The 22089-nt window shown below is 62.6% G+C and overlaps 2 protein-coding genes across 5 annotated transcripts in view; both read left to right on the forward strand.

Annotated features, from left to right (window-relative positions):
* Positions 1-10261: 10261 nt before the first annotated feature.
* IL6ST (interleukin 6 cytokine family signal transducer) overlaps positions 10262-22089 on the forward strand; it is a 33222-nt gene continuing 21394 nt past the window's right edge. Inside the window, exon 1 of one of the 4 annotated variants that reach the window (XM_045839874.1) lies at positions 10262-10459. The gene's annotated coding sequence lies outside the window, so the exon portion shown is untranslated. Of the gene's footprint in view, positions 10460-10602; positions 10626-12985; positions 13127-22089 lie in introns of those variants that run through there. The other 3 variants (XM_045839876.1, XM_045839877.1, XM_045839873.1) reach the window with 3 other exon arrangements.
* LOC123819506 (collagen alpha-1(I) chain-like) lies at positions 10640-13680 on the forward strand. The gene is made up of 2 exons (XM_045839884.1): positions 10640-10730; positions 12356-13680. The coding sequence occupies exons 1-2, from the start codon at positions 10640-10642 to the stop codon at positions 13678-13680; spliced, it is 1416 nt and encodes a 471-aa protein (XP_045695840.1).

Consider the following 22089-nt stretch of genomic DNA (forward strand, 5'->3'; position numbering starts at 1 on the left):
CGTGTTGGAACCACGCAGGGCCGTGTCGGCTGCGGGTCACGTGCTCGCCTCGCCGGGCTGAGAAGCAGCGAGTCCGTGCCCACAGCCTTGCGCCAGCAACGCTGTCTGTACTTTTCCTTTAGTTAATGAGTGTCCAGGGAAACGCTAGTAATATGACGTGGTGGCTGGCTGTGTTTTCCAACCAGCTGCCCCGGCCCGGGAGGAGGCGGCGGTTCTTAGCTCCTCCGGAATGGTTCTGGCGCGCTCGGGAGAGCTCAGAGAGCTCGTCTCGGACGGGGAAGCTTCAGGGACAGATGAGAGGGTGTCTGCCTGGGAGTTCAGCGCTGCACGACCTCAGCGGGCTCCTGTGCGGCCTGTGGGCCGTCCTCCAGCTGGACAGGGAAGGAGGAGGCCCCTGAGGGCCATGCCTCGCGGTGACCGGAAGGCCGAGGCCCTCCCCGCTGGCTGCCCCCCTGCGGGTCTCCCCCCCTGAGCAAGTGTGAATGAACCCCCGGGCTGCTCTGCTTCTCCCCGAGTGCCTCTGGGGCTGAGGGGGTCCCCACGCTGAGCCCCCTTTTCCAGAGGGGCTCAGCGCTCATCACCTCTCCCCCACGCAGGTCAGGGAGCCCGTGGGGCCTTGGGCGTGCCCAGCGGGGGCTCCGACCACGGAAATGCACTTTCCCACGACTCCAGAGGCCAGACGCCTGAGGTCAGGGTCCGCACGGACGGTGTGCGGTGAGCACTCGGTCCCTGGCTGGCGTGGCGGCCCGGTGTCTCCGTGGTCACGTGGTCTGTGTGCTGCGTGAGCAGGAAGGGATCCGGGAGAGAGCCGGCCATCTGGTTCTCTCCCCTATCCCTGAGGGCGATGGGATCAGGCCCCCCCTCGTGCCCTTGCTTAACCTTGATTATTTCCTCAGAGGCCCTAGCTCCTAAAACGGCCACACGGGGGGCTGAGACTCGGTGTACGGACCTGGGGCGGGCACAGACACTCGGTCCACGGCAGTGCCCCTGCAGAATGAACTCCCGATACCCGGGCCTCTGGAATTCTCTGCCCAAAGAGCCCGGGCCAACGGGCAGACCATCGGCCTGGGGCGCCCCTGGAGATAGCCAGGTGGCACGTCACGGGGCGGGGCGGGGACACCGGGGTGGGTGCGGGGGGAGGTGCTGGACAGAGGAAGAGGCTGGCGGCCCGGCTGGACGCTGGCTCCCTCTGTGCCTCCGCCGTGCGGGGTGACGCTCTGGGGACTCCCGTTCCGCCCTGACCTTCCCGGTGGCCAGGGAGACGGGGGACGGAGGCCGCTGCACTGGGCAGGTTTTCTAGCGTGCCCCGTGGCTTATACGAGTTTGAAATGTGGCGGGCGGGCCGGCCTCACACCTCCTCCCCGCCGGTGCCCAACAAGGGGCGGGGGAGCCGACCTGGGGCTCGCTGTCCCCTCTTTCTGGACCTGCTCTCAGCTGCACCTCTGACGGAGCCGCCGGTCCGACCGGGCCGCCACACCAAGTGGGGGACAGCAGCCCGGACCCACTGGGATGGGGTGCTGGGCCCACTGCGCCCACGTCCTGACCGGCATCCGGCTCGCGTGCCCGGGGCACAGCACCGAGGGGTGTGAGCCGGGCTCGCCGAGTGCCCGAGACCGTCCCAGCACTTTGTGCGCAGAAATTCCCATCCTTCCCGCAACCTGTGGGACAACACCGTTGCTGTCCATTCTGCAGCCGAGGAAGCACAAACACGGGGAGACCAGGACGCCAGTCTGAGGCCCCCCCCAGGGACAAGTGGCAGGGGTGGGAGTTGAACCGGACGGCTTGGCCGCAAGATCTGCTCTCGGCCACCCTGCGGGAGCCGCGCCAGGAGGAGCTGACACTCACGGAGCTGCCCCGGCCCCCGGCCCCCGGCCCCAGGGCTCCGGCTGAGGCTCCGAGCCCAGGACGAGCCCTTCCGCATTCCACCGGGTGGGCCCCGCAGGGGAACCCCCAACACGGCCCCTGGCAGATTCAGACACCGGCCCTGGGTCCCAGGCCGGCGCTCTGCCCCGGGCCCCTGCCGCTTGCTCATGGCCGTTCCGTTCCTTGAAGGCACAGACTCGGACGGCGAGGAAGGCCTGACCGGTCCCCGGGTCAGATTGTGACAGCCACCGCAGAGGAAACTCATCCACGCTCGGTGAAGAAACAGGCCGGCTTGAGTAAGGCTGCAATTTGAGGAAGTCAAATGGATTGAGATGACAGGCTGTGTTTCACGCTGGGAAACGGACTTGCATTCTTAGTTCCTGTGGCTTGACGCGAAGTCTCAGACTGAATCACTGCCACCGCGTTCTGGCCCCGGGCGCGGCCTCTGCGGGAGCCAGGCGTTCCTCCGACACCCGGGAGCCTCCCGACCCCCAGGGGTGTTTCAGCCTCACCCCGCGGCATCTGCGGGGTCCGGGGCGACAGTGAGTTCCCCACCGCAGAGAAGTCTGGCGACGCGGGAGGTCTCGTCATGCAAGAGGCTGCTTCTCCGGTTCCGCAGCTCTGCGAGCAGACTCAGACTGGACTCGGACCCTCACCCGCAGGGCGGGGAGCGGAACTGCGCCGGCCTGATACCTGAAGGGCGTCGGAACACACTCGCCGCCGCCCCCCCAACGGTCCCACCTGAAGGTTCTCTCGGCCCCAAAGGGTCGTCGTCGTCGTCGAGGGACAACGTGGACCAGGAGGCGTCACTCCTGGGCCCCGACTCCCGTGACCGCGGGGGCCTGGCCACGGGTTTCCGGGCCCTTCCTGGCTCCGTGGTGCTGCGTGTTCCTTTCCCGCCCCCTTCCCTGGCGCAGGGCTTTGCTTGCGGAGCTGCACTCGCTGTCTTTGAAGGTCCTGTTTGCTTTGGGGGAGGTTACAACGCAAACTCAAGGTCAACGCAAAAGGCGCTGTAGCTCAAGGGGAGAAGGAGGCCGGCCGGGCACTGTGGCCTCCCGGGGAGGAGGGGTCTGGGCCTGGACCCTGTGCCCTGGCCCCCAGGGCCCTCCGGGAGCACGTGACGTCCCACTGGCTCACTCCCACTGTCGGCACAAAGCCCTGGGCGGCGTGCTCCTGTTGGTGACCAGAAGACTCTCCTCACCAAAGAGGACAGCTACCTAACCCAACTATGCTCAGATTACATGTTCAGAGTCCCGGAGGTTAGGTTGGGACTGTGGACCTCAGATTTTATTCTGCGTCAAACTCGCCCAAGGGGCGCTTCCGAACGCAGGCTCCCAGCTGGCCGCGGGCCCGAGGGTTTCTGATGCGGCAGCTGGAGCTGGGCCAGGTGAGGCTGAGCGGCCGGGTGTGAGGCACCCTTGGGGAGTGGCTGGGCCGACACTCTCAGACGTCTCCTGCTCACTCCCACGGCCGAGCGGGAGTGGGGGCGGGATGGGGTGCTGGGGACCAGAGGCCCCCCTGGCAGCCCCAGGGGTCACCAGGACAGGGCCCCCGGCAGCACACTGACTGCACGTGGACCTGCGAACGCACCCCGGTCAGGACTGTGCCTCGGACCACAGCTCACAGGGCCTGGCGGGGGGGCCCCCCGGCCCCGGGCACACCGCTACACGTGGAGGTGGTCTGGGTGGGCAGCCAGGGCCGCCAGCCTGGGCCGGCCTGAGCCCCTCCGGTGGGCGGGGTGGGGGAGGGGAAGAGGCAGAGATTCGTTTTTGTTTTTTTTTTAAGATTTTAAAATTTATTTTCAGAGAAAGAAGAAAGAAGGAGGAAGAGAGGGAGAGAAACATCAGTGTGTGGTTGCCTCTTGCACACGCCCCCAACGGGGGACCTGGCCCGCAGCCCAGGTCTGTGCCCTGACTGGGAGTCGAACCAGTGACCTTTCTGTCCACAGGCCTGTGCTCAGTCCACTGAACCACCACAGCCGGGGCAGAGAGAGGCGTGTTCAACGTCCTTCCCCGGGAACTTGCGTGCGTCTCCTTGGGGTGAATTCCGTGACCGATCTGTGACCAGGCTGAATGTCAGCAGATAAGGCCTCACATGACATTTCCAGAAGCCACACGGTCAGGGTCACATTTCCAGAATTCTTCTGGGGTTACCTTCTCCTTCTGCTGAAATTGCACAGCAGGAGGGAAGGAGGGGCCGCGGGGGCGGCAGGATGACAAGGAGGAAGCTGGGCTGGGCGCGGCCGGGGCCTCCTGCTGCAGCTGCGGATTCGGGGCCTGGGGCAGGGCTCCACCCCCGGCTCAGACAGGTGACCTGCAGCTCGCCGAGACCTTTCCGTAGCTGAGCCCTTTGACCCCCACAAGGTGAGCCCCAGAGGAACAGGAGAGGTCTGCGCGCACATTACAGGGGCCGCCCCGGCCCCCAGAGAGACCCGCGGCCAGGACTCTGGCGCTCACTGGCTGCATGTGCCCTCTTACCTACCTGGCTCCAGATCACTGCTGGGCGAGGGCTCCATCCCAGGGTTTCCACCGCACTCTGCACACTCCCTCAGCGACCGAGGGTCAGGGGCCCGTCTTCCTGGAACGTCCAGCTTCCTCACAGGCACCGGGAGGAAAACCCGCTCGCCGGTCTGCTCACCCGAGGAGTGGCGGGGGACTGGACAACACCTTCCCACGTGATCACAGAGGAAAAGAGAAAGAGGCTCCCACCACAGCTACGGGCGCTGGGTCAGACCATGCTGCCATGTGCCGCTTCACGGCATCCCCGGGCATCGAACGCCACCTCTGTAAACACCCAGGGATTCCGTGACGACTCCGACACGTGTGCATGGGCCTCGGCCCCCGCAGAGCAGGCAGTCCCGGGTGTCTGCTGACTGAAGGATGGAGCATTCATCAGCTGCTCAAATGAAGGTGTTTTCCAAGTCAGGCAACACCGCCGATAAACAGAATCCCGAGCTGCCATTGTAAATGACTAACTCAGCGACTGCGTCCTGAGCACATTAATGATCGTCGCCTGGGAGGACCCTGCAGCGTCAGAGCTGTGACACAAACGTGTGGGGTGCGTGATACACGCTAAATCAAACCCTCGGTCCGTGGCTGGGCTGGAGGAAGCAGAAGCGGAAGCAGCGACAGCTGGGTCCACGGGTCCGGTGCGTGGCCACAGGCGCTGCCCGGGCCCCTCCTGCTCTGCTCTTTTCCGCTGGCACAGCGTTTAGCGCCTTCCGACGCCGCACAGAGCCGGTGTGCGTGCTACGTGAACCAGCTGGCCCCTGGCGCTCACGTCTGCACGGCCAATACCGGTTTCCTTGAAACGTCCACGTTGTCCCACGTGGTCTCATGTTTGGCCACCCAGGCGCCTGGTGGTTTACGGGGCCCAGGATGAAGCTCGTCCAAAAACATGCAGATTGGGGGTGACGACAAGTGTGACCCGTACAGAGTGTGCTTTCTGGAAAACCAAACCCGACATGACGGGTATGACCCCCCAGAAGACGGGGCATGTGGCCCCTACAATAGTGTCTTGGCGTGTTTTGCGTGGGGCAGAATGCACACTGACACCGGATGACATGTGTGCGGTTGTCGGCTCCAGACGCCACCGCTTCATGGCACAGACGCCAGCTGGCGGGACCTCGGCATGAGCCGCCCGGACAGAAATCTGGAGATTGTGTCGGAGGAAGAAAAGACGGAACTCACTGGATTCCCGTGTTAGGGAACAGCAGTGTCAGGACGGGCGTGACAGCCGGAAGTTCTGGCCCAGAAGCAGCAGTGCCCACGGTCTGTCCGAGCTTGGGCTGCTGTGACAAAGCATCGCAGCTTCAGTGACGGCAGTGAGTTGCCCACAGCTCTGGAGGCCGCAAGTCCAGGGTCCAGTCCGGCCTCTGGACGTCTGGTCTCCTCCTCAGACGTCCTCCCCTGGCCTTTCCTCTGCGCAGGCGGAGGAGAGAGAGCGACATCTCTTTCCCTCCCTCCCCCAACAGGGCTGCCGGTGTATCAGATCAGGGCCCCGCCCTGACAACCCCATTTAATCTTGGTTACCTCCTGTCATCCCTACCTCTACACACAGGCTTCTGGGGGCCGAGAGCTCGGAAGTGAACTTTGGGAGCAGCAATTCAGTGCACGGCACGGCGCACAGCCCTCTAACGTACACACAGGGGAAGGCCTCGCCCGTCACCGGGAGGGGACTCGTGGGCCAGAGCAGCTCCGCAGACAGACCCACCGCGGGCACGCTCTCCGGGGCCGGGGCCCTGCCCGTCGCCGGAAGTACTCACTCAGCTCGGAAAACCTCCCGTCTGTGACCTCCGGGAGCAGGGTCCTCCCAGCACGGACGGGAGCTTGGAGCCGGAGAGTGCTGAGGCCTCTCCACGTCAGAAACTTGCCCGTCTGCAAGCTTGCCCGATGTTGCCCTCCTACCAGGTTCTCCTCAGATTGTCCTCTCCAAGAATTGAAACCCTCTGTGGTTATTCTGGCCTAAGGACAAAAGTCTGGTCAAAGCTTAAGACAACGGCATCCAAACAATCCTGGAGTGAGTGAGGTTTCACAGTTCTCGGTGTTGTGAGCCACGACGAGATGCGGCCGGTTCCCGTGGGGATTTTGCTTCGGCCGACGATTCTGTGTGAGGTTGGGAGGAAGTGGTTTAGTTAAACTCTCAAACTGCACCCCCGAAACCGCGCGTGACCAGCTTTTTAAAACCCGAAGGAGTTTGGCTCCGGTTCCATGAATGAGATGGAAGGTCCCGAGGGGTGAGGCCACGGCCCACCTCGTCTCTGGTCGCCTTTGGGTCGGGGAAGCCAAGAGAAAGAAACTAGGTTAAGGAAGAAAAACAGGAAAATTCTTTCACTGTGCTTTCCTCCCAGAAAGCACATGGCCCCCTGCCGGGACCGCCAGCCGTCATAAATTTCCAAGAGAAACTTGGGCTCTGGGCGAACCAGAAGTAAGTGACGACCGACACTGGGTATTAATTCTGAACTCCGTCTCACCGGGAGCTGGGAGCTGCGCTACAGTCCAAGTTCTTTAAGTATGACGGTTCAGCTGAATAAAAATGTTTCCTATTTCTGTGAAAATGTTACGTCAGCAAACGTAAGACGTAAGATGAGCTGGTTGCCACTGATGCTTTAGAAGTGGGTGAAATGAATTCTTCTGTCACGAATGTTCAGCGGGAACAGCGTCGAGAGCCCCTGGCAGGAAGGTGACTGCGTCATCCGTGTGAAGGTGACCCGGGCCCTTGGAGGGCGAGGGGGACGCAGCCGCGCTGGCCTGACCGGCACAGGCAGGCACTGCGCCAGAGCACTCGGGGGGCCCCATCCGCAGGGCACGCGGCGGTGGGCGCCCCAGCCTCTGTCTGTCTGCCACCAACGAGGGTGCCAAGGCAGCGGTCCTCCGAGTGCGGGCCCCGCCAGAGGCACCGGCACCCTGTGGCGCCGTGGCCGACTGCGGCCTCCGACCTCAGAGACGCCGAGGCCCGACGGGCAGTCAGGAGTCTGTCCCCCCGGTTACCCCGAGGGGGGCTGGGGTCTGAGACCGGCCTGCCTCAGCCCGTCCTGGTGTCCCACGGCCTCCATCGGGGTGGGTTCAGGGACAGGTGGACGGGGGCCGCGTCGCCCGACGCTGAGGGTGGCCGTGAGCGGCGGCAGCGCGGGGACGGGAGGAGAGCCCGGCACCCTCTGGCTGGGGGTCCCCAACCCGAAGCCCCTCCCCCCCCACTCCCACCCTCCGGACTCCAGAAGGAATTAGTGTGGGAGCCGTCCCGGCTTGAACCAGCCGAGGGCTTCCTCACAGGCCACTGCTCGCACCCCCGGGCTGGACCTGCCTCTGACGACGGCCGCCCGCCCGCCCACCGACCCACCACCCTCTCCCGCGGGTCTCCCTGCAGCCCCTCCCCTCGCACCGCCGGAGCCCGCCCGCCGGAGCCCCACTCGCCCGCCCTCACGAGCGTCCCCCCGACCCCTCTCCCCCACCGCCCCCACGCAGTCTCCTCCTCATCCAAGTCCGGTCACTGGCTTCCCCACGCCAAGGCCGCCCCGCCTTCCCCACGGACTCTCTCCTGCCGTCTGGGGGCCGCGTCCCGCCGAGTGCCTAGCACCTGGCACCTGGCACCGAGCGTGGCCTCCAGGGGTGTTCTGCAGACCCTTCAGGGGCGTCCCACCCTGGAAGGAGAAGAGCTGTCTCGGGCCTCACATTAGATACACAAACACTAACGAAAACTGATGAGCGAAAAACAGGCTTCAAGTAAATTTACGATTTTGGGTCGGGCTGCCTTCTTAGCCATCCTGGGCCACATGCGGCCGGACTCCCCTGGACGGTCCGTGGAGAGGAGGTGCTGGTGCGCAGCTGTGGGAGACCGCTCTGCGTGGCGTGGGCCCAGCTCCCACTGGGAGATGCCCAGGACCCATGCCCACGGGTGGGTTCTCCCGTGGGGAACCAGGCCTGCAATGTGCCTGGGCCGCTTTGAGTCTTGCTTTTGCTAAAACTCTCTCCCCCTGAATTGAGACAGCAAGTGCTTACTGTAACTTCCTAAAATCTGAGCCAAAGTTCCCCAGTACGGAGTGTAACCGGTTCAACCACTTTTGCCTTTTCGTTTGCAAATATCCCTCTTCTGTGATGTGATTAGTGGCATGGGCTCCTTTGTTTTCTGTAAAAGGTGACCGCCTACAGCGAACCTGTGCACAGTAAATGAGGACCATCCTGTAATGGGGGAGAAACCCAATAAAGGCCTGTCACGGCGGAGGCCACGGCTTTTGCTCCCCTGGAGAGCAAAGCCATGCTGTCCCTTTTCCTCCACCGGACCCGGTGGTCCGTGTGAACGTCTCCCCCCATCCGCAGTGTGGCGGACCCCACAAGCCGGGTCCTCATCACGCGACCACAGCCAGCGCTGCCCCCAGCCCCGGTCACAGCCCTTCCTGGCGAGGGCCGCCACACCGCACCCTGACTCAACCACAGCTCTGATCCCGCTGTGGCCTGAAGCCAGGCTGAGACGGCTTCCCGCCTTCCTTCGGCCAGGACCCGGGAGCACACCGAGACAGTGCGATGCCAGGGAGGGGCTGGGCCGCCCGCGCAGAGCAGGACAGCGCTGTGGTGCTGCGGGACCCTCGCCGCCCCGGGGAAACGGAGCGGCCGGACCACCATCAGCACGCGCCCACTTGTCTGACCTCGTGCTGTCTGGAGGCTGGCTGCCACCTCGGGGGTCGTGTCGGGGGTCGTGTCGGGGGTCGTGTCGGGGGGCAGGAGGCTGAGTGCGCGTGAGCCAGAGTCCCTCCGCCTCCTGAGAAGACGGCAGAGCTCAGCGTGAGAGGAGGCGGCTTTTGGGGTCAGACGGGGGCTGGATTCTTGGTGCGACTGCTGTCTACTTATAACCGCGGGCAAGCTCTTTGGCGTCTGGGACTCAGTTTCTTCATCTGTAAAACGGGTGGGGGGGGACAGGGAAGATCATGCCTGTTCACTTTCTCACGTGAGAAGCACGTGAGATCCTGTGTGTGGACCCTCAGCGTCACGTCTGACTCACGGTGAGCACTCAGTGCGCAGCTGTTGTTAGCGACCATCTCTGCTCCTCCCCGCTGGGGTCGTGGGAGGGCAGGGCCTTCGGCTCCCGCACTGGCCGTCGGGCAGTGAATGGAGGGTCCGGGCAGTGCTGCGGGTTGGGGGAGGGGGCGCTCGGCCGGCGCAGTCAGAGCCACTGCGCCCTGGCCTGCTGCAGGCCCGGCCACTGAGGGTTAGCACCTGAGCGCAAACACGGCCAGTGTCCTCTGAGCACGACCCGGCCACGCCCCCATCCCACGCCCCACCCATTGGCCTGTCACAGACAGTCACACGCTCAGCTGGAAGTAAGCAAACACGGACAAGGTCCAGAAGCTTCTGCCAGCGTCTCACTGTTAAAGTGACAGCCGTGACACTGTGGTGTCAGAAGTCAGAGCAGCGGTCACCAGTGGGCCTCCAGCAGGGGTCGGGGGGGTGGCCTTGGGGGTGCCGGTCGCCTTCTGGTTCTTGGTCTGCAGGCGAGTCACACGGCTGCGTTTGGTTTGTGAAAAATTTCAAGCCGTGCTCTGGCGTGACACTCACTTTCCTGAATACATGTTGTTCTGCAGCAAAATTTCTGAAACGAGTGAGTCATAATGTTGCTTGGCTTTGTCCCTACGAAGTGAATCTTGCCTGTTTTCTAGCTTGGAAATGTAGTAGCAACTTGATTTAAGTTCATCTTAAACTTGTGTTGCTGAGTGGACTGCACCATGTTTTAAACAGTGCGTGTGGAGTTAACAACGTCCTTCCGACTGCTTGGCCAATGAGCAGCTCTTGGGCTACAAAGGCTTTAGCACCTCCGGGAAGGCTGCCTCCCACTCACCACGGAGGCAATAAGTTACATCGTTTCCCAGGGCACTTTGTGCCAGCAATGGGCAGGATAAACCCGGCGACTGAAGGAACGGGGCGGCAGCAGAACCACGAACACAGGGGAAGGGGCCCTTTTGAAAGGACAAGGGTCGTCCTTCCCGGGGGGCAGTAGGCAAGGCCCCGTCCGCAGTCGCCTCCTGGGACGGAGAGAAGCTAAGGAGGCTCACAAACGCCGGTCGTGGTCTCTCCAGGGAATAATGGCCCGAGGGTCTGGACTGTGAGTACGTGTTGGGTGGGGCAGGCCTCTCAAGGCAACGGGGCGGGGGGCGGGGGAGGAAACGCCCGGCCCAGTAAACTCGCTGAAGGCCAGGGGAACAGGAGGCGCCGCGAGAGCGCAGGCCCGTGGTGGAGGCGAGCTCCCACAGCCGAGGAAGCGAGGAAGCAAAGGTAGGAAACGGCCGATGACGGTGATGCCATGGGAACGCGGACTGGAGGTCACCAAGGGCAAGCTGCAGGCGGAAGGGGAGGAAGGGAGGCAGCAGGCGGGCGGCTGTGGGGAGGCGGGGCCCCGCGCTCCCCACAGATGCAAAACGTGGCAGGTGGCAGGAACCCCTCTGATGACTGGGAGCAAGGTGTGGCCGCACCTGTGGGTTTCGGATCGCGGGGCAGGGGGCGGCGCTGGCGGGGAAAGAGAAGGATGAGCCGTTGTGAGGGCAGGGTGCCGGCTGAGTCATCACGGGATGCTGGCACGGTTCGGTCGACGCAGAACCTGGGGACAGTCCCCACGGCTGACACAGAGTTTCAGATGCAACTGGGCGCCGGCGAGGAGGGAAGCGGTGCCCTGGTCAGGGCCACCTGTCTGGGGACAGCGCCCTTTCCCTCCTCTGTGCTGTGGCGTTCTCCCCGCCCCCACTGAGTTCCCAGCCTGCAAATAGCCCCCGTGTCCTCACGGCGGCCCTCTGCCTTCGACTGTCCAAACCCAAACAGTCCCAGGGCACAGGTGGACACTCCCCGTGTAGGTGCCACTCGTCCCCACTCACCTGTGCGCCCTGACCGGGCTTTCGAAGGACAGGCCCTTACCCCGAAAGTGGTCGCCTCAGGGCCAGTACCCTACAGGGCTGTCCGCAAAGTCATCTCACCCCAGCGGAGGGGACAAGTGCTCTCACTGCTCTGAGAAACCTCTCTGATCCCGACTCGCTCTTCTAGCCCAGGATTCTCACCGTGCCCGAGAAATGGGTCTCTTAGCGGTCAGGGCCGGGCTGGCCGGATACAGAGGTAGCCAGCCACTAAAGGACCCGGTCCCGAGCTTTTCTGACCAGTGCGCAGGGCAGGCCTGTGTGCTGTGCGTGATTGATCCCCTCTGTCCACTGCCTGGGCCACCGAATGCAAGTGTTTCCAGAACAAGCCAAAGGCTTGGGAGGCACTGACGCGGACGACAGACAGTCCCTAACGGGAACAGCCAGCACGTGCTGAGCGCCTGCTGCGGGCTGATCCCGTCTCGCATCTTAACCGGACGGGTCCTTGCGGCAACCTGAGGGGGCGGCGGTTGTTCTCGTGCAGAGGGGGACACCGAGAAGACCTGCTGAAGGCCACAGACCGGGGGAGGGGCGGGATTTACGCCCAGGCACTGTGGAGTGGGGAGGTACCCTTAGCTGGCGGACACTGCCCCTGAATAAGTGTTTGCTGGATTTTGAAAGTTTGCTTTCCAACACACACCGCTGCGAGTGGCAGAGCGGGGGAACAAGGTCGTCGGTTCCGAAGGGGAGACACAAGGTGGCAGGGGGTGGCGGGCGGATCCCGGGAGCTTCCTCCCCATGCGGTGGTCCCCACGCCCGCCTGGGACTGCTTCGGCTCTAGACGCACAGCAGGCCCGCCTGTCTGTGTCTTTTAAACGTTACGTGACCTCCACTAAGAGAGCATCACTGGGTCTGTGCTGTACTGTATCCGGATTCTCAGTGTAAGGAAGAACCTTATAACCACCTTAGGACACGGGTGTAACTTCCTCCGCTCCATGAAACCCTCATTGTCTGTCCCCCTACAGCTAGCCTGCCGTTCTTCCCCTGAAGGCCTGGCCACACACTGGGGCCAACACACACACACACACACACACACACACACACCCCGGGTGGCCTCGCAGGCGAGGTGACTGGCATGTCACCAGCCTAGCTCTCTCTCAGGGTTTTTGTCGGATCGATGGGGGAGGTACGACGGCAAAGAACCCTGGATTCTGGCGCGTCCCCAGCCCCGGTCCCCGCCCGACCGATCCCACCCAAAACCTTTCGCTAACTTAGAAGCGGCAACCCTGGCTCGGTTCCCAGGACTGCACCCAAGCCGCAGCGGCCGCCACCTGCGGTCGCGGCGGCCAGCAGGGCTCCCTCGAGGAGTCCCGTCCCAGTCCCCACGGACCCGCGGTCCCTCGGGGCCGGGTCCCGCGGGCAGGCCGCGGAGCCGCGGCGAGCCGGGAGGCGGCGCGCGCACGCGGGCCTCGACCTCTGCCCCCGTCGCCCCACGCAGGGACGGGACATTCCGCTCCTCCGCTGGCCCGGGGGCGGGGGGTGGGACCCTCCGATCCCGGGCGCACAGGCGACGCCTGAATCCGGGACGCTGGGAGCCGCGTTCCGGGAATCGCGGCCGTCAGGCCCCGCCCTTCGCCGTGCGCAGCCCCCGGGCCAGTGGCCTGGCGCGCCCCGCCCGCGGGGGCCAATCAGCGCGCAGGGCCCCGCTCGGGGGGCGGGGGTGGGGGCGGAGTCGGGGGCGAGTCCCGCCCGGGAGGAGGGCCGCGTGCCGCGTCTGCGGGGAGGACGGAGCGGGCCGCAGAGGGGCGGTGAGCAGGGGACGCCGGGCGCAGCCAGACCAGCGGCCCGCGGCCGCCCTGTCGACGGGCCGGACCGGGCCCGGCGCCGAGGGGACTCGGCTGCGGAGACCCGAGAGCGAGGCGCCCGCCGGAGGTGAGGAGGCCGGGGCCGAACGCGGGGCCGCGCCGCGGGGCGGGGGGGTGAGGGCGCGGGCGCAGGCGCGGCTGGACGGCCTGCGACCTGGCGCTTCGGGGGCCGCCCGCCTGGCCGGCCGGGAGGGCGGCGCCCCCGCCGGGAGCCGCCGATCCCCGCCGGGAAATCCCCGCATTCCTCGGAACCGGTCCCGCATTCCTCGGAACCGGTCCCGCATCCGGATCGGAGCCCGCATCTCTGTCCCCGGGAACCTCCGCGCGGAGCGCGTCCCTCCGTGCGCCGCCCAGCCGCTGGCCCGCACACAGACGGCGGACGCGTCCACTCGAGCACACACACTCACCGAACACCCCCCCAGCTCCTTTGAGGATTCTGCCCCCTTTGGGTTACGAATCCCCACTTTCCCCGTCCCGGGCCGCTCAGCCTCCGCTTGGGTTACAGGCCAGGCCCTCGGCCCCCTTCCCTCCGGAGCCGAGTGTCTCTGGCTCCGACTTGCGGAGCTCACATGCCTCCTCTCTGCAGTGGCCCCTCCCGGGCCCAGAGCTGCTCCTGCTTGAGCCGAGGCGACGGCGGGCCCCTCGTTCTTCCCGTGCGCCCCTGGGAAGGAACCCGTTCCCGCGGAACCTGTGTAGGATCTTGGAGTGTTTGGGGGACTAGACCGATTGGAACTCACTGTTGGGGAGCCGGCGGGAACCTCTGAAAGGCTGGGGGCTGGGGTGGTCGGTGCGGTGGGCACGTCCCGCACACGCGCACGGCCGGCCTGGCGCCGGACCGGCTCCGAACTTGAACTGACTGGCTCAGGTCATTTGCCATTGTCTGAACTTGTTACGTTCATGGTCACTCCTGTTTGGAAGTGTTTTGGAACTGTTAGCTCGAATAGTATGTTGCGTAGAACCAACTGGCGACAGAGTGAAATTGTGCTTTCCCGTGCCTGTCCTTCCGGGATAATTTTGGACACTTGTGTTAATCGCAAGCGGAAAGAAACACTGGCAGGGCGGAGAAAGTGTCAGAAAAGCAGGATCAGGTTTGTAGTGGAATTTTTTTCCCTGCTCTCCAGTCTCTGCTATTGTCTCAAGTTTTGGCAGTCCTGTCTGTGTGTGTTTGACTTTCTCACAGGTCGTTTAAATAGCGTAAATACTGCTGCCAGCTGATTGAGCACAGTTTTCTCGGGCAGTGAGAAGTGTGTTCAGTGTTCGCGTGTTTACGCGTTGTGAAATGCAGCGCTTCCAGTTTATTCGAGGCATTCCCCAGGGCTGCAGCTCGTGGTCGGGTGAAGGTAGTTATTACTCCTGTGGGATGTGGGTTACACGGCTCACCGGATAGAGAGGGAACTGAGGCTGCGTCCCTGGGAAACCCAGATCCCGTCCTTGGTCCCTTCCCCGGGCTGAACTTCTTGCTGCCTAGGGCTTGGGGCCTCTGCACAGCCTGCAGCTCCCCTGCAGGGAGAAGGTCTTTCTCTTTCTTTCGCCTTGTTTCGGAGCCTCTCTCTCTCTGTGGCCGGCACTCTGGCCCCTGCTGGCCCCTGCGTGTCTGCAGCTGGGCTGGAGGTGGTGCGCCTGTCCGCAGCCGCCCCTTGCCTCTGATTGCACAGGGAGTGGGGTCCCCACAGAGCTTTCTCCTCTCACCCGACAAGCACCGTGGGCTTGCTGCTGGCTGTGGGGGCTGAGGGAGTTGCGGAGTGCCCTCCCGACCTTCCCAGAGCTGGCTGGCAGGCAGGCAGGGAGACTCACGGGGTGAAAGGGAGTGTTAATTAAATGCAGAGTGTTACAGAAAACGCTGCTGGGCTTGGAATGACCCAAGGGTTCACCAGAGGTCAGCCTTGAAGCCTGGGGGAGATTTGGATAAAGGGAAAAAGGAAGGGAGCCCATTCCAACTAGAGTTCTGTGTGGAAAGGCCCAGGTATAACCAGGGTCATGAACTTGCCTGGTGCCCCTTGGCTGGTAGATGGCAGGTCCAAATTCATACCTGGACAGCCTAGCTGTAGACTAGCCCAGCCCGTAACCAGGGTGCTGGGTGCTGCCTCCTGCTAGAGCGGCCTGGAGGGACAGGGCCTGGAACTGTACGCCATACCAGACGGCCTTTTAAAACCCACTCTTAACGGTCTGTTACGTGTCTCGAAGTACGATAGATTCTGAGGATGGCGATGCGCAGATCAAGTCGTTCCAGTCCAGGGCGATGAACCCCACGAGGGCACTGGTTACGCAAGAACACTGGGAGCAGAGGCCTCTGTGAGAGGGGCGGAGGCCCCCGGGGAAAGACGTGCGGGCCGAGCGGTGCACGGTACGGAGCCGCGTCCAGGGAGAGCCTGTAGAGGAGGGGACGGCGCCTGCGGCCGCCCAGCTCTGCAGTAGCCGGGCGCCAGGAGGGTCTGTCATTCGCTGGGCTTGAGCTTAGACTCTGCGGGGGTGGCCGCTGGGAATGACGAAGGCCAGACCAGCTGTGCAGGAGAAGAGCCTGGTCTCCGCTGCGCCTTGGGGAAACGGGTAACTGAGCGTGACCGCAGCCGAAACCGGATTGCTCGCTCTTCTCTCCAGAAGTGCTTCGGCAGGGTGGCCCGAGGGAGAGTCTGAGTCCGGGGTGCGGGGATGGGGGTTAGAACGGACTTCAGACGTTGGAGAAGACAGTTTGGACAGGCCCACTGAAGCCACGTTTTCAGGTGCTTACATGGCTGTGATAATGGGCATTATTCACCCTTTGAAAAGTTTGGGGGAAAACAGGGACAGCTTGCAGGTGGGGCTCAGGGGACATTTGCCCACCACAGGAGCTCAGTCAGAGTGGCGCGGAGGGTGGAGGGACTGGAGGAAGGAAGGAGGCCGGCGGAGGGAGAGGCGGTCAGTGACTCCCTGGGCAGCAGCGCTGAGGGTGGAGGACACGAGACCGAGGGAAGGGCGCCGTGGAGGGCGGCTGGACCAGGTTCCTGACGGAGGGAACTGCAGTGGGATGGGTGGGCCGGGGACACGTGCCCCCCGCCCCTGCCCCACGCAGACTGCTCAGGGAGGGTGGCTGTTTCTCAGATGGGGGGGAGAAGTGCTGGGACTTTAAAGACAAGCATGTGCGTTTGAGTGTGTGCGTGTGCGTTGTTTTAGGCCTGTTTGCCGCGTTTGCGGCAGGGGCAGAGTGTTCAAGATGGAGATACAGAGCTGGAACTGGAGACCCAGCCGGAGGGCCGGGATCGGTGTTTGAAGGTCGTAGCTGACATCTTCGGTCTTCAGAGAAGTTGATGCTTTAATAGCAGATGCCAGGTCCTTTCGGCTGGTGCGCAGCCAGGAGGCAACGAACACCCAGGGAGACTTCGCACAGGAGGCGGCGGAGGCGGTAGAGGACAGAGCTCAGCCACGTGATGTGGCTGCACGGAAACCGAGAAACTCAAGGCGCCGAGGTGGTCGGCCACGTGAGATGCTTCGGAAGCACCCGTGTTGCTGTCACGACGACGGCGACGGTTTCCTGTTAGTTGTGCGCGGCCAGTGTGTGCCGGCGAGGACTGGCTTCTGCTGACCGCTCGGGGCGAGGCCCGGAGCCGTAGCCCCTCCTGGCGGAGAGCGGCTGGTTCTGGGGAGGACGGGTCCGAGCCCCGAGTCTGTTTCTGGGCTGTTCACTCTGTGCCGCCGACTCGGTCGTCTGCTGTAAGCAGCCAGTGCCGTGTGTTCATTGCTGCCGTTGTAGAGGTTCTCCTTATAGAGCGTGCGTCTGCTCATCACACGGTGTCTGTTCTCTTTGGACGGTGCCTTCTGGCCCTTCGCCAGCGTTTCATGTGGAATCTGACATCGGTTTGTGACGCTCCATAATCACCCCGCAGTCTGGATTCAAGTTGCATTGCGTTAAAATACTGACCTGTGAAGAACTGACGTCTCCACTGTACATTTTTGTTCATTCCATGAAATCGAGGTCTTCCTAGTGAAGCTTTCAGTGAGGTTTTACCGTTTTCTCCATAAAGTTCTCGCTTAGTCTCAGTAGTTTTTTCCTAGATACATTTTCTGATTCTGCTGTGAATGGGAATTTTTCTATTACGTTTTCTAGTTGCTTGTTACTGGCATACAGGAGAACTCTTATTTTTTGGTGATTTTTTAAAAAAAATTTATTTATTTATTTTTAGAGAGGGAAGGGAGGGAGGGAGAAAGAGAGAGAGAAACATCAATGTGCAGTTGCTGGGGGCCATGGCCTGCAACCCAGGCATGTGCCCTGACTGGGAATCGAACCTGCGACACTTTGGTTTGCAGCCCACGCTCAATCCACTGAGCTACGCCAGCCAGGGCTTGGTGACCTTTTTTAAGTTCACCTGTTATGTTAAACTGGCAATGGATGACACAAGGTTTTTTTTTTCCACTGTCACCTGATTTGTTTATTTTAATTTTTGTTACGCCCTCCAGAACTGTGTTGAATAAGGGATGACTGAGCATCTCTTTAGAATCCTGACTTTAAAAGGGACGCTTCCCATTTGCATCTTTACAAGTGGCATTGCCGTGCGTCTCTGATACGATGCGCTGGGCAGGGGCGCGCCAGCAGCCAGCCAAACCTGCGGGCTCTGTGTCGGAGCCACGACCCCCAGCACCACAGGACGGGCCCTGTTTGGGAAGGGGGTGGCTGTGGATGGGGGTGTGATCAGCCGTCTGGTCGGCCTTCTGCCGCGTTCCTGGCGTCCAGAGTCACGCCCCGCACAGAGAACACTGAATGTGCTTGTTGCACGAATAAACCGACTTCCCTGTTGTGAGTGGGTGCGTGATATGTCAGTGGACAAATACGCGGTAATTTAACTGGGCCCAAGGTTTTGCCTGGACAGAGCTTTCATTTCTCTCGGAAAATGCCCAGCCGTGGGATCGGGGGCACAGGGTTGTTACGTGTAGCCAGATCTTCACCCGTGGCCTGTCTGCCTCTGCTGGTTTTGTGATCAGGTTCGTTGCCTCCTTGTGTTTTGATAGTTTTAAATATGTATTCTGGAATAAGGGTTAATTAGAAAATGGATTTGTGAGTGTTTTCCCCCAGTCTGACTTGTTTTTTCATTCTCTTACTAGTGTTTCCAGAGCAGGAGCTTTCATGTTAATGGAGTCTAATTTACCAATTAGTGTTGAGTCTAAGAAACCTTTGCCTGACCCGCCTGCTCGGGGGCTCTCCCCTGTGTTCTCTAGGTGGGACGAGTCAGGTTTCTGTAAATAAACTTCCGTCGGAGCTCGGCCCCCACGTCGGTGTGCACGTTCTGTCCAGGACTGCTTCAGCCCTCCCGTGCGTGACAGGGCCGACTCGCTCCGAGAGACTAGATCATTTCTGATCTGGCTCTTCACAGGGCGTGTGTGCCGCCGGCCCGTCTGAGAAGGTGCCGCGTGCTGCTGAAGAAAACAGGCGGGGGGGGTGAGCAACGGGGGTGGTCAGGGGAGACCTGGGTCAGACGGTGAGTTCGCCCAGAGGCCGCAAGGGGTTCGTCTTTGTGGTTGACTTGGGACGTGGCCAGCACACGGTGTGACGTGCGGAGAGCAGGGCAGGGAACGGTGTTGTGATCCGCTCGTGTGGAGTGAGAAAGCACGTGTCTGTGCAGTGCAAAGGTCGGCGTGCAGACCACTTTGCAAGATGCACGCTGTCCCGTGTCCAGGGCGGCGCACATACAGCGGCCGCGCCGTGGAGCCACCCCGATGTCCCTCGGTGGCAGCTGGGCGGAGACGGCGCGGCGCACGCATGGTGGGGGGGTTGCTCAGCCGGGAGAAAGCGGGCGGTCTTGCCTTGAGGACAGCACGGACCCGGAGGGCGTTGCGCCGACTGAAGCAAGTCAGGCAGAGACAGGCACCGCAGGGCCCACCTGCAGGTGGAGTCTGGGGGAAAAACAAAGTCAGAGAACAAACAAAACGGAAACAGACTCGGGGACAGAGGACAGGCTGCTGGGTGCCAGAGGGAAGATGTGGGAGGATGGGCGTTTTTGAGTTGTTTGTTTTTCTCTTTTTCTTCTTTTTCCAGGCTGAAATAACTCTAGCCATGCCGAACTAAAAAAAAAAAAATATAGAAAAAAAAGTTTGCAAAATTATCTAAGAAATTACTTAGTTGCTATCTTGGTGGGATTATGGAGGACTTCCACATGGCATGTTTTTCGACTTCTGTTTATTTGAACATTTAGAAATAATTATGTATTTGCTTTGCCTTTTCAAATATCATCGTTACCAGTTTAGTTCCTTTCATGTCACTAAATGACATCAAAGGCTTACTGTGTCTGAAGCAGCAGTGGGAGACCCAGCTCCTTGCCCGAGTTGGAAGCTGCCTTGTCACGCCTCAGGGAGGAGCCGCCGCCCTGCCGGCTGGAAGGTGGCCTGGCGCCGATCGGGTCTGAGGGTTCGTCTCGACCCCTCGGCGCCTTACGTCGCCCGGCAGCCGAAGAGCAGGTGGCCTGAGGTCACCGCTGGGGAGGCAGGAGTTAGGGCTGGGTTACAGGTTTGTTTTAAATTAACTGCTTTTGTCGGACTCAACAGCGAGTCCCTCTTCCGTTTCCGGAACATTCCCCAGACACCAGGGAAGTTCTGGTCAGGCTTGGCCGCCCGTGTCCCAGGCACTTGGGGTGGCAGTGGGACATTTGAGCGCTTGGGCACAGGCAGGACTCGGGGGGGGGGCTCTGCAGTCGGACGCCCCCGCAGAGCTGAGAGCGGGAAGCTGCTGAGCGAGGCCCCAAGGAAAGGGGGGTCCTCTGTGAGTGTCCGGTTTCTGTCGTCGAGCCCTGGTGGCCCGTCCCGGTCGTCCCAAACCCGTAGGGTGTATAATGACATCAAGAGCGTGCCCTAAGGTGACCTGCAGGTTTGGGGTGACTGCAGTGTGTCGTTGCAGGCTCCCCCTTGGTCGCACGCCCCACTCTGGTGAGCGAGGTGGGGGCGGGGGGTGTGGGGAGTCCTGTACCTTCCGCTCAGGCTTGTTGTAACCCTGAAACTGCTCTGGGAAACAAACTGTCTGAAGTGATGAGATAACCCTGCCCTCCCCACCTGGTTCCCTGGGATAACAGAAGTAGCAGTGGAACAATTTGTATGGAAGCACTTTGCGTAATGCAGAACGGTATACTGGTGTCGGACGCTTCGGATTCATAGTCCGCACGACTGGCATAGGGCAGAGTTGGATGGTTTTTAAATAATAATCAGTTAATGTAACGTGGGCACGATCAGCTTCTCGCAGACTTACTCCCGGTCACACTCCCGTGCCAACATCCCGCGCGCTGTCTCTCGGGCTACTCAGCGGGCCTCCCGCGGCGGGCTGTCTGTCTGTCTGTCGGGCAGGCACCTGCGGTTCGGCCGCAGCGCGAAGTTGCTGCTGACACTGCTCCCCACACGCAGCCGCGGCACCTGGACGCATTCGTGCTTTTTCCCTCTGCCCTTGGGGGACGCTCCCAGAACCCAGCCAACGTAATAAAAATAGCTCGTGAAGGCCGAAACTACCCACTGTCTGTCGATGTGGCGCCGCTGCCCTTCTCCCGCTTGAGGAAACCCCCGGGAGGGAGCGCGGGCGAAGGTGAGCGGCTCCGGGGGTCATCTCGGACCTGTGCGCTGCCTGTCGGCAGCCGCGAGTGGCTCCGGCCGCGCCTGTGGCGCCCGCGGTGGGGGTCCCTGCTGGAGTGGCATTGCGGGGGGCCTTGCCCCGGAGCAGCCGCTCAGTTCCCCAAGAGAGCGGACCGAACCCCTCCTGCCGCTGTGGTCAGGGGCCAGGCTTCGGCTCCAGAGACGACGCTGCACGGGCAACACGCGCAGCCGCGGGCCGGGCTGGGCCGGGCTGGGCCGGGCTGGGCCGGTCGCGCAGTGCTCCCGGGGTGCAGGGCGGCATCTGTTGGGTTTGGGCCGGGAGTCAGGCTCGTTAGCAGACAGCCCTTCGTCCCATCACATCGTCCTGACACTTGGGTACGAATTGGGGAGCGTCACATTCTTGGGGCCTCTCCTCTCCGAGGGGTGAGCGGTGCCACGGGGAGACGGCCAGTTTCCAGCCCCTCTGCCATGCGGACGAGGGGCGTGGTCGGGACGGGCGAGGGGCGTGGTCGGACGGACGAGGGGCGTGGTCGGGACGGGCGAGGGGCGTGGTCGGGACAGACGCGGGGCGTGGTCGGGACGGCTGGGGCTGGGGCTGTGGGGCGGCACACCGCCCTGGCCCTGTCGCCGTGCTCGGTGGGGCTGCGAGGGACAGCCGTGTGACGCGGGGGCTCCGCCGATGGACACCGTCGGCTCCGGGAGGCGCGGAGTGAGACGAGGCGGAGGGGAACGGGTCCTGCCTTCGGTTCTCTCAGGCCGCTGCCGGAGACGCCTAGCCGCTCGCTGCCGAGGACCTGGGTGCCCGGCGGCCCCTTCGTGGCCGGGGCTGCGGCGTCCAGTTAGCGTTTGTGCTGACAGTGCTCAGTGCTGCGTCCCACAGGGTCCACGGCGGAGCGCTGGTCGCGGAGTCCGCAGTCGTGCTGGGGGAGGACGCTTGCACACCCGGTATTTCTGTGCATTCCTTCGTTCGTTCGTTCGTGCACTACTTTTTATCGCCACTTATTCCCCCCGCCCTCTTCTCCCCCCCCCCCGCCCCTCCGGGGCATTTTTCAACTTTTAAAGCGTGTTCACTTCCGGGCCGGGCGCTGGCGCAAAGGCACAGAGCAGGCAGCGGCCCCCTCCCGCGCTGGGGTCTGGAACGCCCAGTGGGGGGCGGTGTCTGCGTGCCCGCCTTACGCGTGCGCAAGAAGTCAGCGTGTATTTTGTCGTTTTGGGGTTTTTTTGGTCGTCTTGCCCACAAGTGACACACTGTTCGCCCCTGCACGTAACAGGACACCCGAGAGACCACCGTGCGTGCACAAGTACACACGCACGCAAGGAGCTTCCCTCCTCCGGGCCGCGCGCGCGCACGCCGCCAGGGAGCTGGGCCCTGCGCACAGCGCGGCGTGGGCGGCCGCGCTCACGTTGGAGGGGGAACTGCGGGGAGAACCGACAGGCTCAGACGTGTGCGGACCCGCTCCCAAGCACTGCGCACCCGGCTTCCGGGCGGCT

This window comes from Phyllostomus hastatus, unplaced genomic scaffold (genome assembly GCF_019186645.2).
Source record: "Phyllostomus hastatus isolate PE091 unplaced genomic scaffold, TTU_PhHast_1.1 phas_contig_329, whole genome shotgun sequence".
Classification (NCBI taxonomy): Eukaryota; Metazoa; Chordata; class Mammalia; order Chiroptera; family Phyllostomidae; genus Phyllostomus; species Phyllostomus hastatus.